The sequence below is a fragment of the Chrysemys picta genome, chromosome 10 (assembly GCF_011386835.1).
Source record: "Chrysemys picta bellii isolate R12L10 chromosome 10, ASM1138683v2, whole genome shotgun sequence".
Taxonomy (NCBI): domain Eukaryota; kingdom Metazoa; phylum Chordata; order Testudines; family Emydidae; genus Chrysemys; species Chrysemys picta.
In genome coordinates, this window is record NC_088800.1 from 2,384,064 (window position 1) to 2,402,597 (window position 18,534).

Sequence of the window (18,534 nt, forward strand, 5' to 3'; positions counted from 1 at the left end):
ATGGAAGAAGCTCCGGGAAGGGTAGTAAGGTCCAGGAGGGAACAGACCTTGGCGGCTGAAGAAAAGGCTCCTGAGATGGGACCCAGAGGAGGGGGCGGGCCTGGGTTCCCCTCAGCCACTCAGGAAGCGGCACCGGCTGGGCAGTGAATGGGAAGACTTCCCGAGCCCATTTGACAGGAGAGACTTTGGTACCAGGGAAAGGAGAAACACAGAGAGTGACCTGGTCAGAGGGCCCAGTCACGAAGAGGAGGCTGCAGGGCCCAGAGTGAGAGAGTGTTCCCAGAGAGAGCAGCAGCAGGGCGTGCAGCGAGCAGCAGAAGGGGACCTTGGGCCTGGAAAGATTCCCCAGAGCTGCCAGGAGGAGGCGCTACCTACAGTGAGTGGACCCCATGACAGTCTGCAGCTACGTTAAGGAATGAAGGCCGAGAGGGTTAGCTTTGAGCACTGCCAGTGTGACCTCACTTGTTTTCTCATTTAAGAATGAAACCATTAATGTTTCAGGTTATATTGTTTCCAAGATGTATCTTATGGCTGAATGATGCCTTCATGCTGTACTTGTGATGTGTGGAGGGGAAACACACACACACGCGTGCAGTAAAGCACAGCTAGCTGTTGGGTGTGTATGGGAGAGTTACGGCAGCCCCTGGAATGTGCTGTGAGGATTTCAGCTCTGGACCTGGGATCGTTCTCTGAACTGTTCCTGTAATTCCATAAGCATGGTGCTGATGCTTCTGTAGTGCAGTGTTCAGAGGGGAACAGGAATGCCCCAAGTACATTCTTTGCAGTGTGGAGTACCAAGGAGACTTTCAGAAACACGAGATATGAATGCTGTCTCAGGGAAGATTATTACAACACATCAGTGGCATAGCCACAGCGGTGCTGAGATGGGAGCTCCAGGATTGTCCCTTTCACAGCTCTATTCCTTATGGAGCTTCCAATGAGTTCCTTAATATGTTTTATTCTGTCTCCCTCCATAATGGAAGGTGGATGTGTATCATGGCCTCTGTCTAATAACTGCCCAGAATATCCTTCAAAAGGGACATGTTTCATCACAAGGAGATTTTCTCCTGGTAAAATATTTTAAATTAAAAATTACCAATGGATGAGATTTGCTCACATTAATTTACAATGTTATTAATGTTTTTACATATTGCATGTGATAATTTCTTATTTTATCTCAGCAATTCCTGTACAATACACAGGATGGATTCTATTCTCACTTACACTGGTGTAGATCAGAAGTAACTCCGCTGAAGTTGATGAAATTACACTGGCAGAAAATCAGCGTAAAAGAGAGCAGAATAAAGCCCTTAACAGGCAAAGGAATAAAGATTGCTTTATTTTAATTTTCTGGACAGCAAGGATCTAAGTGTGATGGTCTTTTTTAAAAACAATCTGTTAGAGATGAAACATGGTCAGAAAAACACAAAGCTAGAAAGGCAGGGGAAGGATACTACTAAACATGTAATTACTATAATTTACACAGAATAATGAATGCTAGACCAGATGTTGATCAAAAAGATAACAGAGGTATTTGGCCTTGAGGAATGCTAATTACACTTGATCTTGTTACAGGCAGAAATTTCAAGTCAGGTCACTTGTATATCACAAGTTGGATGGAAGCAACATTAAGTTTAGAATGTAAAGTATTACCATCCTATATAAAAGTAAGCCACTGTGTCCTACCCCTGTAGCTTCCAGCTTCTGCAGAACTGTATTGTCTTCCTTGTTTACGTACTGTAATTCTTAGCATAATTCCAAATGTTATGTGATTAATCCTTTATAATGAAGCTACGACTCATGCTGCATTACTTTCAACAATTGTTATATATGACATTATATATTGTTAGTATGGCATTGGGTGTTAACATCTGCCTGCTGAAAAATTCAGGTTTAATTTAAAAAAAAACATAAAGCCATGTTGAAAAGCTCACTGATTTGGGAGCATTAAACTGTTTATTCTCTTGTGATTCTAAATAGGTTGACAATATGATAAATAGCCGCTCCCCAGCTCTGCTAAATGACATATTGCGAAGTTCTTCTAGTCTAACAATTTTTTTCTGTCAATCATTACTTTAGTAAGTCTGCTTTTAAATAAATAATAATCATCCTTAGCATTTATATTGCACTTTTCTTCTTCAATATTCTTTACAAACTAGCTATTTAGTCCTCTCAAGACCCCTGTGAAAGGGACTCTGCCGGCTGAGTTATCCCTAGCAAACAATGCATTTGTTGATATTAGTCCCTTCTCCTGTTTGTGGATTATCGGCAAATAGACTTCAATTTTCACTAATCTGTTTCTTATTTGCCGAATGGCTCATGTGAACATACTTCAGCCTATGAACTATTTAGTTATTGCTTTGAGTATTTGTTTATGCCTAACTCCTGCTATGGGGCTGGCCATCTAAGCCACATGGTATTGTTTCTGTTTCCTGACTGGATACGTCCTCCACCTATAAATTGCTTTCAAGATGGCCTTGTGAACACCTCCAGTGTGCCTGTATATTTGCATAGGGTATCTAGGTGCAGATACATTCACATGAGCATTCATGACACTTCCCCTATCCATGAACAATCTGGCAACCAACATTTCACGCAGACACTTGCAAACATGTGACTCAAAGGGCTATCGGCTCCTCCTAAAGGAGTTCACCTCTTTTATCTGAATGAATGCTTGGGAATATATTTTCCCCGGTGTTTGTCCAGCTCAAGAAGTGTCCCAACGTCACAGATTTGGAAATCAGCTGAGGCCAGAGAGGCAGTCAGTGTAAGAGGTAACATTAGAACTCCACGTTTCCCACGGGGGTGCCCAGGCCACTAGACGGCATCTCCGCCCTACTCTCTTTACTCAGCAGGGTTACACCGAAATCCAGACACTCTTCTCCTGAGTTGTAGAACGTAGGGGGAAAGTTCAAACTAAAGGGCCTGATCCTGCAATGCAATGAGAGATGCTGAGCAGACTCAACGTAATGAGAGGTGCTGAGCACTGATAGCTCCTGTTCTCTTCAGTCGGAACTAAGGGTCCTCTGTACCTCCCAGGATGTGCTCAGCACCTTACAGTATTCTCTCCCTGATGTACGCCCTGCACACGGTGATCACCCCTTTCCTGATCTCTACAGTGATTAGCTGGCACCTTAAGCGTCTCCCAAATTTTATTCTTAAATTCCAAATACATTATGCTGAATGTTAGTTACAAATATTTGATCTTAGCTGTTACTACCTTCACCTTCACCAACAGATGAACTGATGCTCTGTGCAGAGTTCGATCTGCTGCCCACTGCTTTGTAATCTGCAACAGGGCTTTCGGGGCCAGATGCAATGGAGCTACACTGACTTGCACCAGCTGAGCATCTGACCTACAACATCAATGATTTTGTCACAGAATTTCAGTGGCAAATGCCTAAATTTCAAGTTTAAAAAAACAAAAACAAATCTGTGACCTGTCCAGGTTATTGATTCTAAAGAAGCATCGCATTCCAGAAGACTAATGCAATGCACAGATGCATATTGCTTTTGTTTAAATACATTAAGATTAAAACATGCTGCAGGGCAACAGACACAATTACTAGATGAAACACACACACACACACACCCTTGCTGGGGAACCACCTCAGGCCTCTATCACTTGAGCTAAAAAGGATTTCCCCAATATGTAGCAGTAGTCGGTCCCTTTATTCTGTCTGTGGCCCAGGCACTAGAAGACAAATATCTCATACATTCCACTGCCTGCTGTAAGACAATCAGAATATTTTTTGCCCCCAGACATCTGCATGGAAACAGCGATGTCTGGATTTAATGATATCGATCAAGATAGAGGATAATATTTTCAAAAGTGCCTAAGGGATGTAAGACTCAATCCTATTTTCAAAAATGACCTGGGCACTCAATGAGACTTCCACGTGAACTCCTAAATTCCTTGGTCATTTTTGAAAATAGGATTTAGAGTCCTAAGTCACTTAGGCATTTTTTAAAATGTTACCCTTTGACTTGTTTAATCCTCAGCAAGGCAGGCAGTTGTGACCCCTAGACCAGGAATCGTCAACCTTTGGCACGTGACCCATCAGGGAAAGCCCCTGGTGGGCCAGGCTGGTATGTTTACCTGCCGCATCTGCAGGTTCGGCCAATTGAAGCTCCCATTGGCCGTGGTTCGCTGCTCCAGGCCAATGGGGGCTGCGGGAAGTGGCGTGGGCCGAGGGATGTGCTGGCCACCCTTCCCGCAGCCCCCATTGGCCTGGGACGGTGAACCACAGCCAATGGGAGCTGCAATCGGCCGAACCTGCAGACGCTGCAGGTAAACAAACCATCCCGGCCTGCCAGCGGCTTTCCCTGATGGGCCGCGTGCCAAAGGTTGCCGATCCCTGCTCTAGTCTAATGACTAATGGAAACAGACTGGATTTATCGTACCTTTTATCTTTCCTTCACTGGAAAGGTCATTTAGTTTCAGACCCAAATTTAGCTGCTTCCTACGCAAACCTGATTTTTTCACTGATTTAAATTAGTTATAGTGGAGTGTGACTTTGGCACTGATGTCCAGAAAACATGATGAGTTTCATCAACCGTGAATCGTTTCACCATAAATCTCTTTAAGCTTTCTGCACGGACTGTTTTTAATGGAGTCCTTTGTGATCCCACATCCGGACTATAGCAGACGAAGGAGGTATGAGCTATGACCGTCTTCAGTGGTTCACACCTGAAATCTACTTTCTACAGGAGTACTGAAAGAAGACAAGAAAGCATAGTCCCAAATAGGTAAGCCGACAGGACGTGAACCTGCACCACTAGAGTCAATTGGAGCTTTGATGTTAACTTCAGCATCAAATCTGAAGGGTAAAGCCCTTGCCCTATTGAAGTCAATGGGAGTTTTGCCTTTCTCTTCAATGGAGTCAGGATTTTACCACCGTTTCTAATATTTTGATATCCCTGTGATTAAAGCGTCATTTTTTTGGATTCAACTGGAACACTTACCAGCCCGTCACACGTGCTCAGAGCTGCTAAACCACCTTTCAGCGCCCAGTTCTGGACCTCTCCAATCATGTGACAAAAGTTGTGATTGTAAGACTGGATCTTGGCATTGGTGATCCCTCCATATCGTCTCTCACTAACAAACCCAGGAGCAAGGAGATTGTTATTAACGCTTAAATTGAATTTTAGATGCTGTCCTTTGTAATGCAGCTCATAAAAGGAGAGCAAATTGTTCCTTGAGGAAAGGGCCCTTTTGTGAATTGCGCGATGAGCCAGATCATAGGACAGAAAAGATCCGCTCTCATCAACTCGGACTGGATGAACAACGTCATAGCCAGAATATTGCTGGAGAACCGTCTCTGTGAAGAAAACATTTGCAATGATCAGATATAAAGACGATGATGATCTTTCATCCCAAAGGATCCCACTGCACATTATGTTTATTAGCTCTACAAATTCCCAGTAGGGAGGGATCATTCTTCCCACCTCTGAACTGGAGACACATATGGGATGATAAGTGTCAGCTGTTTAAAAGAGCAAAGGAATACACCACAGTAATTCAGAACAGGAAGTGAAGATTATCTGAGAGGGAGAATTTAGGCAAGCTAAATTACATGAGCAGATAAACGTATTCAAATTGGAATGATGTCAGGACACCTGAGTTAACCCCCTTATTCTTACAAAAAGTGCCAGAGGAAACAGTCCCAAATAAATATGAAAGTTTCATTAGACAAGTAGTGGTGAAGAGCAGACAAAAAAAAAGTGTTTTCTGGGTGAGTAGTTATTTAACTTGAATACATTTTTAAATTCTCATAATGGAACTTCATAAGCAAATGTAAATATTTAATCCTCAATAGATAGAGTTTAATTTGATTGTTTTAATTACAGTTGTTTCAAAACTGCCACCCCAAAAAATTAATAAAAATGTTCATAAACAAATTCTAGGGTCTTTTTCCCCAGAGAACATAAAATTTTCAGTTAAAGGTTTTGACAAAAATTCAGAAAATGACACCCAGTTTTAATCAATTGGAGATAGACATTGAGCATGAAATTCATTGATGTACATTCTTTGTCTTCCAATAGAGCATTAGTGAAACACATGACGTCAGAGAGAGTTTAGGAAACCAGCTCTATTGACACTACTTATAATGAGGAGAGTGAGGAAGAAAAAAGAGTTCAAAATACAAGATCTGAAATTTGCAAATGGCTACTTTTTTTTTTTTTATAATGGACTGAACCAAACCTCCAAATCTGAACAGCCAGAAGAATGGCCATATTGGGTCAGACCAATGGTCCACCTACTCCACCTTCTGTCATCCAGTCCCTGCTGCAGGCTGTCAGAGGTTTAGGGACAACCAAAGCATAGGGGTGTGTCTCTGACCATCTTGGCGAATAGCCATTGATGGACCTGTCCTCCATGAACTCCTCTAATTCTTTTTTGAACCCAGTTATACTTTTGGCCTTCACAAAATCCTTTGGGTAGGAGTTCCACAGGTTAACTGCGCATTCTGTGAAGAATTACTTCCTTCTATTTGTTTAAATCCTGCTGCCTATTAATTTCATTGGGTGACCCCTGGTTCTTGTGTTATGTGAAGGGATAAATAACACTTCCTTATTCACTTTCTCCGCACCAGTCATGATTTATAGACCTCTGTCATATCCCCCTTAATCATCTCTTTAATAAGCTGAACAGTCCCAGTCTTCTTAAACTCTCCTTTTATGGAAGGTGTCCCATAGCCCTAATCATTTTGTTGCCCTTTGCCAGGTACTGAAGTTAGGCTTACCAGCCTGTAATGGCCAGGATCAGCCACAGATTGTCAGGTGTCTGCCAAAGTTTGCAGTTTGAACCCATCTCTGCTTTTTATCTCATATGGTAGTACACATTATAACACCATTTCACTTGATGTAATACTTCCAACTCTCAGCATTTTTTTCATTAGCAACTTTTATTCTCAAATGCTATGGGTCATCATGCTCTCTTGCCCTTCCCTGAGACTTTGCAAGATGTCACACAAGCTCTATATTTGGTCTCTAGTGAGGGTCATCTTGGCTCAGTGCCTGCAAGCTGCATGGAAACTATTTAAAAACACCATAATAGAGGCTCAAATTAAATGTATACCCCAATAAATAAATAAATAGATAAACAACAGTAAGCAGACCAGAAAAATGCCACCCTGGCTAAACAGCAGAATAAAAGAGGTGGTTACAGACAAAAACACATCATTTAAAAATTGGAAGTTTAATCCTCCTGAGGAAAATAGAAAGGAGCATAAATTCTGGCAAGTCAATGCACAGTCAACCTGTGGAACTCGTAGCCAGAGGATGTTGTGAAGACCAAAATTATAATGGGGTTCAAAAAAGAATTAGATAAGTTCATGTGGTCCATCAATGACTATTAGCTAAAATGGTCAAGGACATAGCCTCTGGATGTCCCTAAGCTTCTGACTGGACAACAAGGGGTGGATCACTGGATGATTGCCCTGTTCTGTTCATTCCCTCTGAAGCACCTGGCACTGGCCACTGTCAGAAGACAGGATACTGAGCTAGGTGAACCACTGGTCTGACCCAGAATGGTCATTCTTTTGTTCTCCATCATTTGGAGAACCACCTGGCAGCGGAAAACATGAACAGTACAGCCCAGTACTCTAGGAAAGTGTACTCTGATTCCCCCAGAGCTGAATTCCAAAGAAGCCACAAATCGTCACCTAACCACAGAATTTTTAAAAATTCCCGAGGGACCGGAGTGATTCCCGGCCCCGGGACCAGCCCTGGTTGTGCTGCTGGCTCAGCCCAGCAGACAGTCACCTCCCAGCAGGGCCGGTGAGTGCACCCGGGAGGCAGGGCGTGGGGGAGGTGGGTCTCTTCGGGGTCTGGGAGGGTGCTGGGTTGTGAGGGGGTGGGGAATATGTGTGTGTTGGGGCACTAGGGAGTGGGAGTTCTGTGGGGGGGGGGTGCTGGGCAGTCATGGTGGGGCTGTGGGCAGGGGGGCGCTGGGCAGGGGTGGTGTGCAGGGCACTGTGCATTTGTGTGTGGGGATCTGGGAGGGCACTGGGCATAGTGGGTCCAGGGGGGCTCTGGCCATAGGGAGTCAGGGATGTGTGTGTGTTGGGCTGGGGGGCTGTGTGGCACAACGTGGGCCCACCCCTGAGGGGAAGGGGTATGCTGGCAGCACAGGGCCAAGTGGGTAACTGCTGGTTTGTAAATAGTGCCCTCACGCTGGGCAGAGCAGGGCCGCCCCTGCCATGCCATGCCCCGCCCCATTGCCCCTCGCTGGCCCCTTGCTCTGGGGACTGACCTCCCCGTATCATACTCCATTGCCTCCATGGGGGCCCACAAAAGGTTAATCTGGCCCTGGAGCTGGGCTCTGCTGGGTCCAGTGGCCCCTAGTGGCAGCTAGCAGCAGCCCATTTCTGTGGGGAAAAGGAAATTCTGCAGGCAAATTAATTTCTGCAAAATTCTGCATTGCGCAGTGGTGCAGAATTCCCTCAGGTGTATCTATTCTGTTCTGCCTGGGGGGACAGAGCCTGCCCCACTCCCACCTCCTCAGAAACACCCCAAAGCCCTGCCCCTCCACGCCGAGCATGCCGCAATAGTGAGCAAGAGGGACCGAGTGTCACTCTTACTCACACGCACGACTGCCCATCCCCCCGGCCCCGGTGGTGATTTATGTTTCTACCAGCTGCTCCAGGCACCCAAACCGATCTGCCTGCGCTGACAGGGAGGGGCATGTGACCGCTCTTGCAGCTTCCCCTTGCTTCCCCATCAGAAGTCATTTTTCTGCAGGGAAGCAAAGAAACCTGCGGGGGACATGTATTTTGCGCGTGCGCAGTGACGTAGAATTCCCCCAGGAGTACCCATTATAAAAGGGACAGGACACACAATTCAGCACACCGGCCTCAAAGACATATGGATCCTTTGGTCTGTCAATACTGCAAGCACCAAACAGTCCTTATAAATATATATTACAGATAAAAAAAATGCCTGTCACACCAAAAGGGACAAAGTAAAAAGTGTGCTGAGATTGCCCAGGAAAATCACGGTGCAGTGGATGTGCTTTCTGAGACAAAGTCTACTTAGGTAAACAGTTGCCCCCTAGTGATAACTGTGGTGACTAGTTAAGGCTTGTACAGTAGTTCCACTTGTATGACCCAGTCAAGGCACCTGCACCAGGGGAAGGTACCAAAGCACCCTGTATACCAGTGGATCTCTCCAAACCTCTTGACTTCTTTGGCATCTGCACTAGTTTCTCCTCTGTCTCTACTCATCTCTAATCTGAGTGATGGGAGGGTCCTGGCTCTGGATGGCTCTGGGGGACTCTCTAAGAGTTGGTCTGGGCCAAGTAATACTTAGTCCTGCCTTGAGTGCAGGGGATGGGACTAGAAGACCTCTCGAGGTCCCTTCCAGTCCTACCATTCTATGGATCTAAGGAGGAAAGTTCCCAGCCTTCACGATTCTTCCCATCTCCTGGTACCTGCAGCAAGCCAGGAGTTTACTGCTGTGGGTCCATTACAGGGCTTCTAATGCTGGAGAAAGGGGGGCGTTTAGACAAATGCCCCTTCCTCTCCGGGTCAGCGGGCACCACCGCTTCTGGGGGCCCTTCCATCTGCCCTGCACCTAGGTCTTTGCCCACAGTGCTTCTATATCGTGATGCCAACTTTTCCCAACCTAGCGCTAAAAATTTCCCAAACCTGGTGAAAAATCCCCAGATAAAGTTTTTTTTACAGTGCTTCTATATCCAGGGAAATTACCCCAAACCTGGGAATTTGTGAGTCAAAGGTTTCAACTTGGGAAATTGGGAATTTTCATTCAAAACGTTTGACTCAAAAATTCCCAGCTTTGGGGAGATTTCCCAGGATCTAGAGGCACTGTTTGCCAAGCGCACGGTTCAGTCGCGCCGTAAACGGATCCCCGGGGCTCTGTTCCTGGTTTCACCGCCTCCTCTCCTGCCGCACCCGGGCGGTCCGAGGCCGCTGACCCCAGACACGCCGGCTGGCGGAGCGTTACCGGCCCGGCCGGAATGAGCTCTCCCGGGACGCACGGGCAGGAGCGGAGCGCCCGGGGCTCCCAGCCCGGGTTCTGCCTGGGGGGACCCCGCGTGCAGCTGTCAAACCCCACCGGCCCCCGCTGCAGACCTTGCCGCTCCCTGAGTCTCCCCGCGCCCGGCGCGTCCCGGGGAACAGGGCTGCAGCCAGCCCGGGGAGACAGCTCGCCCCCCGCCGCCTCCCTCCCTCTCTCCGCCCTGGTGCAAAACCTGCAGCGGCTTCTCCCCGCTGCAAACCAAAGAGCCGCCCGCGGGGTACCGACCTTTCTCCGCGGCTCCGCCCGGCTGCTCGGCGCAGCCCGCCAGGGCCAGGGCTCCGGCGAGGAGCAGGAGGCGCTGCAGGGGGGCTGACATGCTGGGCACGGCCCGGGGGTCACTTCTCCTGCGGGCGGCGGCGGGCTGGGTGAAGGGGCATGTCCCCGCCTCGCCTCGGCGCCCCGGGGCCAGCCCGCTCGGGGGGCCGCCTTCACGCCTCCGTTCCCCGGCTGGGGCCAGTCCTCGCCCCGGGGCCCCTGGCTGGCACTTGCCGGCTCTGCGTGTGCCCCGGGCTGCCAGCGTGGGCGCCCCGCGCGGTCCCCGCCCGCCTCCGGCTGAGAAGGAACAACCCCTCCCCGGGTCCCCCCCAAACTCCCCGCGCCCCCAACGCCCCGCGGCTCCGGGGGCAATGAGCGTGTCCCGGCCGCTGCTCCCCGCGCACACGGGGCAGGACAAGCGCCGGGAGTGACTCAGACCTTCCCCGCCGAGTCCCCAGCCCGCCCCCCGCCGCCGCGGCTCCTTCCCCGGCCCGGCCTCTCGGGCTGGTGCGAGGGAGCCTCCTGGTGGCTTTGCGAAGCACCCGCCGGCGCTCCCCGGGTCTCCCTCGCGGAGTCCTTTGCCGGGGCCCGGGGCCTTTCCTTCGGCAGCTGGGCGCTACTACAGGGGGCCCCGTCAGGGCTGCCCAGAGGATTCAGGGGGGCCTGGAGCAAAGCAATTTCGGGGGCCCTGCCATAAAAAAGTTGCAATATTATAGAATACTATATTCTCTTGGGGGCGCCTGGGGCAAATTGCCCCACTTGCCCCCCCTCTGGGCGGCCCTGGGCCCCGTCCCACTCGGAGTGTGTGTGTGTGTGGGGGGGGAGTTGTACTGAGTTTTCAGTGTGGTGCCTCCATGGTCCCATTCCAGGGAGGACAGATTGGATTCCCTCCTGCTGCAGGAGTGAACAGGAAGGACCCTGCGCCCCGAGATGTAAGTGTAACCCCCCCGGCAGTCACTGGTTTATAGACGGGTAGGGTGGCCAGGCCAGCCTCAGCTCCCTGGATCTTACATCCTCACGGGAAATCATTTTAAAAAAACCGAGTAAAGACTGAGATACAAAGTAAAGACTTTGTCAAGACTGTCCCTTTAATCCCTGTGGTACACAGCAGACCTTGCTTGAGAGGGGACAGGTGGTTAGACACATTGGCCCAGATTCTGAGCTGCCCCTGGGCTATGCTTTGCCCAGGGCAGGAGGGGGGGAGGGCATCTTTGAGGGGCTATCCAGAGTCTGGGAGTAGCTGCAGACTAGATGCCCCATTGTCATTTCGAGAAGCCCAAAGTCTGCTCCAACTTGTGCCCATCTGCCCACTGCCCAGTACAGTGTGTTCGTCTTATTCTAACATTCTCCAAGAAGTCTGGCTCTTCTGGCTCAAGGTCGCCAGAAATGAGATCTTAGAAATCAAGACAGGATTAATTTAAATAATGCTAATCAGCTTCTCTTCCTCCACCAGTGTGGGGGAAAGGGGGCGCAATGTCTGTCAGATGGTCTGAAAGTATCGGATCGTATTTCTGGGAGTGGGATGAAACCGTCATCCTGTCCCAAGGCTGGGATTCACATCAATATCAGACTGGCACCCAGGAGGTGTGAGTTTAACTCCCTGCTGTGCAGCACATTCTCTAGGTGATGACCCAGGGCAAATTACCCTTACTGTTTTTTTTGTCAATCTAGGGGGTAAACTCTTCGGGGCAGAGACTACATCTTACCGTGCATATGTACAGCGCCTTGCACAACAGGACCCTGGTCTCAGTGGTGGCCTGCTGTATGCTCTCCTGTATTATTATTACTATGCTGAAAGTGTGACTGCTTAGATCGCAAACATCTTTGAGAGTGGGTGTGGACGCACCCTTCAGTTAACGTAACTGGATAAATTAATCCCAAGGCCTCCCTCCCCCAAGACAAGAAGGGGTTGTGAGTGCACACAGGAGTTTTTGGAATGAGCGGGCAGAGGGCTTTTGCTAGGTATTGTTTTGGGTAAGGAGTGTGTGTGTGTGTCTGAGGGAAGGGAGAACACACACACACGCAGAGCAGATCGGGAGACAGACCGATGGGCAGAAGGGGCAGCTGTAAGCATGGTGTCTGACTGTGGAAGAAACCTGGGGAGAAGTTTGGGGATCGGGGTGAAGCCTGAAAAGAATGCTCTTGGGGCTGTCCGCAAAATAAGCTGTTTCCTGCTATTTGATCCCTTCTGCGTTCAGAGACACACGACTTTGTACAATCTTAGTAAATAAATAAAGCCGCATCTGAGAAATACCTGACAGCCACTGATTTCTGCCTCCAGGCCCCCCAACTCTGACTAGCCACGCGGGTCAAAAATGCGCCGTGTTATTATGGACGATAAACCCCAGGAAGCCATTCCAGCAGGGGCAGTCCCAATATTTGGGGCTTTGTTTTATTCCTGGCCAATGGGAGCTGCAGAGTCAGCGCTCAGGGCAGGGGCAGCATGCGCAGCCCCCTAACCCTCCCTAGGACCCGCAGAGATGTGCCGGCCGCTTCCAGGAGGGCACGGAGCCAGGGCAGGCAGGGAGCCTGCCTTAGCCCCTCTGCGCTGCTGGACTTTTAGCAGTCTAAAATCTCCCTTTTGGCTTGAGGAGCCTCCAGGAGATCGAGCCCGATTCCGGGAGACTCCCGGCAAAGCCAGGAGAGCTGGCAACTCTAGGGAACAGAAAGTGAACCAGTTATACAATAAGCAGAGGTCTCAGCTCACTGTCTCGTCATTGTTAGGATCAGGCTCTTTACTCTCTCTGCAAACAATAAAGAGGAATAAAATGATGGTTAAAAACCTCACCGAATTTAAAATAACGCGCTAAAGCCCAATAAACATTCCCGCTATGGGGGCAGATCCTGCACGGTGCTGAATGCCCTTTGCAAGGAGCAGAGCCACCTCAATGCCCAGGGATGCTCCACGCCCTGCAGCTGCCGGCTCATTCGCTGCCTACGCTGAAATTCTCAGTGCTTTGGCCAAAGACGAATTGGAAGTCTTGTAATTTTTGCAAACACTGCCCTTCGCTGTAATACTGACCCTAAACGGGAAGAGCATTGTCACTTAGCATTTTATTCTGCATAAAAAATATCCTGTCGACTGTATCTAGATGAAAGGTTAGAAACATCTGAGAACTAGTGGGCAGGCAACTGAGCCATCTCTAAATTTCACAGGGACTTATGCTGGTGAAGCGAACGACAGGACTCTCTCCTGCTCCCCCCACCCCTCGCTCTGTGGCATGTGCACTCGGACCTGCCCCCACCCCAAATCCCCTTGCCTGTGCCGGGGGCTCTACAGAGCAGAGGTGAGCAGAGAGGACACACATGAAAGAATTCAATGTACGTGAGCCAGATTTGCTTTCAGCCAGCAGAGTAAATCTGGAGTGACTCCTTTGAAATCAGTAGTGTAACCCAGTGGCTCTCAGACTACTTCACCCCTTTCAGGAGTCCGATTTGTCTTGTGTACCCCTAAGTTTCACCTCACTTAAAAACTACTTGCTTACAAAATCAGAGATAAAAGTACCAAAGTGTCACAGAACACTATTACTGAAAAATTGTTGACTTTCTCATTTTTACCATATAGCTATAAAATAAACCAGTTGGAATAGAAATATAGGGCAGTATAAACAAGCCATTATCTGGATGAAAGTTTAGTTTGTACTGACTTGGCTAGTGCTTTTTATGTAACCTGTTGTAAAACGAGGCAACTCTCTAGCTGAGTTGATGTACCCCCCGGAAGACCTCTGTGTACCCCCAGGGGTATGTGTATCCCTGGTTGAGAACCACTGGCTCTGTGTGTTTGCACTAAAACTGGTTACATGCAGGAGGGGTGGGAATGACCAAGCCAAGGCAGCAGATGCATGGTTGGTTATTTGACAATGAGGCAATACACTAAAATATTTTTTAAAGAAGAAATTGAGTGAATCCCTGCTGGACTGGAGCAGGGGCAGGGGCAAAGTCAGTGGTCAGGTGAAGCAGCAGGACTTTGGGTTTGACTGACAGATCCCATCTGTTAGGAATTAACTTATTGAATCAGACATTCTGGCCCTCTGCACCTGGGTGAATTTCCCCCTAATAGCTGATGTTCCAGCAAATGGGAATCGCTGCATAAACACAATGAATGACATTTTTGAGTGCACTTAACTTTGGCTCAATTCTGGCTTCAGTGAGGGTAGAATTAGATCTGTGCTGGGCAATTCTGAATATACAGCCACTGTTTCATGTTTACTTATAGAAAAAGATTTATGATCATTTTGAAACACATTCAAAATGTTTGCCACACTTTGGCCAAATTTTGTTCTCAGCTACCCCAGGCTAAATGCAGCCACACGCTGCTCACTTTAAAGGACCTATTTTCAGTTAGACTGGGGTTGGGTATGTATCTGAGAGCAGAATTAGGCCCCTTTTGCCTTTCTGATTTTCAGGAATATTATTTTGAAAATAATAGTGATCACATTTTAAGGTACATTTTACAGTGAGCATGACACCTAGTGGGGGAACCAAACAATCACAGTCTGTGTAAGCCTGATCAACAGATGCTTAGGTATAAGGTAAAATACAATCTCTCTCTCTCTCTCTCTCTCTCTCTCTCTCTATCTATCTATCTATCTATCTATCTATCAACTTAAGTAATGCTGCTTTAGTGTCACTGATATTTTACAAACCAACCGTGCTAAAAATGTGGAGCTAATTATACCCTTAGAAATTCAAACTATGTATTTGGCTATCTCTTAAAAAAATATGGCATTTCTGAAACCCGGGTCACATATTTCTAAACTGTATTAGAGGTCCAGTAGCTTTCTCGTAAACTTCTCTTTGTGCTACTCTTTTTTTCTTTGTGCCTGTTTGGGTCTTTTATTTGACTGATGACTGAAATGTGTGCAAAGGTCCAGAGGAAAAAAAGGAACCACAGGAGAGATTTTACAACAAGCCTGATAAATGTTTAGCCATAAACAGTTGGATAATTAGACATCTGTTTAAATAAATGTGCCTGAATTCACTAATGTGCCAATTTACAGTCATTTAAACCTTATAATATGAACCACTCGTGTCCAAAAAGCTAACCGAGTGATGGGCACCCTAGAAGTATCCAGATAGACATTGGGACGCTTAAGCTATGTCACATGTGAGAGCTCTTTCAGTGCTTGTGTAATACTTTAAAGAATAGCGGGCTTGTGTTTTGGTAAAGAGCCCAATCTGAGGCTGCTCCACACATGGTTACAGGTTCAGTCTAGATCGGTTTTTATCAGGTAGGGTTTCTACCTTTTACACACTATGAGTGAATCAGGCAATGGGAGCTGGATCAGTGGAAGTTGAGGGTGCTTTGCCCTTCACAGGTAGTACTTAGCATTGGGAAGGATTGAACTCTATGGCCCAGATTTTCAAGAGCTCAGATCCCATTTAGGTATCTAAATAAGGACCAACTTTCCCAGAATAATCCGCCCTCCCCCCCACATTGTGGCCAGTTGTTCAAAAGAGTTCAACACACCTAGTATGCTGAACTCTTTTTAAAAATCTGGCTACAATTGTGTGTGCTGAGTTCTTTTGAAAATTTGCCATAAATCGCTACTACTGAAATGCGCTGTTTCTGAACTAGAGGAAGACAGTTACCCTTTTCCAGAGAGACTCCACAGTTGTTTTTTGGGGTGTGCAAGTGCAGAATAACTTCTTCAGTGAACTGCAGAAGGATTATCACTTCAAAAGTTTTTTTTCTCTTACTTAATTGGCCTCTCAGAGTTGGTAAGACAACTCCCACCTGTTTATGCTCTCTGTATGTGTGTATATATATCTCCTCAATATTTATTCCACTCTATATGCATCCGAAGAAGTGGGCTGTAGTCCACGAAAGCTTATGCTCTAATAAATTTGTTAGTCTCTAAGGTGCCACAAGTACTCCTGTTCTTTTTGCGGATACAGACTAACATGGCTGCTACTCTGAAACCTGCAGAAGGAATCTAAGTTAGGCAGAATATATTTACTTCTGTTGAAATTTGCTGGGTACACACCCCTACTTTGCAGAAAGTGAGATGGGCGATTTAATGGCCAGGCACTTGCTTTTATCGTTCATCCATAATGCAGCATCTCCAGCAGGACAGGCCCTTCTGTGTCCTCCAACAACATCAGGTTGGGATATTGGGTCAGAGCCGACACAGTAGGAAGCATGCCAACCAATGAATCACCAACACCACTGTCTGTAGCACCTGGGTTCTAGTCAGATGTCACTCACCCCAGTATTGAGCAGGCCTAGCCTTGCATAGGCTGGGAAAACTGCTCACAGTGGAGTGGTTGAAGGTTAATTAAAATCGCCTTTAACAGATATGCTTTGTCATAGATTTGACAAAATTTTTTATGAACTATTGTTTATTTTTTACCAGGAAATCTCCCTCCTCACCTCATTCACAATACAGAAAATGCATATTTACAATTACTTCTGGGGGAATTCTGCACCACTGCACACACACACACAGAATCCATGTCCCCCACAGATTTTTTTCTCTCTGCAGAATATAGATTCTGCTGGAGAGGCGGTGCAGTTACACCTTTTGCCCCCCAGCAGCTGCTGTGACACCAGAAGAGACGGGAGCCAGCTGGTGGAGAGGCTGTATTCTTCACAGATGGGTCAGGTGAGGAGGCACCCGATGGACAGCACGGGGCACACTTGGATGCTGGGGAGTCAGACTGGGGTTCAGAAAGGCTAGTGGGGGGACAGGGTGGGGTGTGGGCTCAGGAGCTAGTAGGATGACAACATTGATCCAGGGGATGAATGGGTTGGGGCTGCAGGGCCACTTGGGGATGGGGAGGAGGGCTGCAGGGCCACGTGGAGACAGGGTGTAGAGGGGTACAGGGACACGTGGGGACAGGGTAGGGGGCTGCAGGGACACATGGGGACGGGGCAGCTGTGCCTAACTGAATGGGAGAGGCTATTGGTCAGCCAGTGTCAGCATGGTGGAGGCTTCCCAACTCCCTAATAATCCCCCCCAAAAAACCTGTTCCATACTTCTCCCACCGACACCCAACAACCCTCCAAGTTCACTCCCAGGCTCCTTCCCTCTCCCTCAGCTCCTCTGTTACCCCCATCTCCCCCAAGCCTTTGCACTGCTTCTGAGGGGCGCAGGAAATATGTTTCTGTATCATAGTTTAAATGAATTATTACTCAAAGTTCTGTATTAATATGCCTAGTAATTAATCTTTTTGGTTGTCTATATTGCTACAGAGATACTTGTATTTTGAAATAAATTACCGAAATAATTGAAACTGGCTTGATTATATTATGTTATTTTGACAAAATACACAGAATTTTGCAGAATTTTAAAACACTGTGCACTGAATTTTGAAATTTTTTGGTGCAGAATTTCTCCCAGGAGTATACAATGCTCTCTCTCGCTAACTATCTAGCCACCTATGGTATTTATGACCAGTCACCATAGTATTTAATCTATGATAAGGAACATTAGTAGCAATTGTAAACTTTTGTCTCACCATGCAAATTACATTAATATTTAAAGATCTCCTTTGGATTTTCTCTTACACAGACGCATGATATGATCTCAAGAGGCAGCAATCAGGGAAATCTAGTGCAACTGCAAGCAGGCATCCCTATTATGCTGCCATCCAGTTGCTTTACAAAGCAAACTTTAACAAGCACCGAGGGTTAAATATGTGCTGTTTGTTATAATTTTGCATGAGGAAACAAATGGATCTCATGCTGGCTTCAAAAGCGTTGGTTAGCCTGACACTGACGACATGGTCAGAGGTGGGGAGAGATCTCGGATCTTTTTGAAGCTTGTGGTAAAGTCTTAATCTCAAAGAACTAGGTATGAACAACGCTGATACAGAACAATCATATAGAAACCACCCTTTCCACTCAGAATCTTCTGATTGCAGGATAGCTAGATTAAATTCTTACCTGAGATGTATTGGAGTTTTATCTTAGTTTTTAATAATACATATTTGAAATCAGTATCAAACTGAAGACACAAAATAAATAGAAACCACGCTTGGAGGAGGAGGTGGGTTGGCACAGGGATGGTTCTTGGTGGGGAACAGGACCTGTTACACACTACCCTTTGCTTAGAGCAGTGTCACGGAGTATGGGGGACTCAGGGCCCTGCACCCCCAGCTTCCTGCGATTCACCATGACTCTCAGCCAGCCAGTAAAGCAGAAGGTTTATTTAGACGACAGGAATACAGTCCAAGACAGGTCTTGCAGGCACAGACAACAGGACCCCCCTCAGTTGGGTCCATCTTGGGGTCTCA

At 47.3% G+C, this 18,534-nt stretch overlaps 1 protein-coding gene across 3 annotated transcripts in view; it reads right to left on the reverse strand.

The window, feature by feature from the left end:
• ADAMTS7 (ADAM metallopeptidase with thrombospondin type 1 motif 7) overlaps positions 1–10,494 on the reverse strand; it is a 140,909-nt gene extending 130,415 nt beyond the window's left edge. For 2 of the 3 annotated variants that reach the window (XM_024107195.3, XM_065559125.1), the window contains exons 1-2: positions 10,267–10,494; positions 4,966–5,321 (exon numbers count right to left, since the gene is read on the reverse strand). In XM_024107195.3, the coding sequence (XP_023962963.2) occupies positions 4,966–5,321; positions 10,267–10,357 (447 nt within the window). In that variant the 5' untranslated portion in view covers positions 10,358–10,494. Of the gene's footprint in view, positions 1–4,965; positions 8,218–10,266 lie in introns of those variants that run through there. The other variant, XM_065559123.1, reaches the window with a different exon arrangement.
• Positions 10,495–18,534: the final 8,040 nt, after the last annotated feature.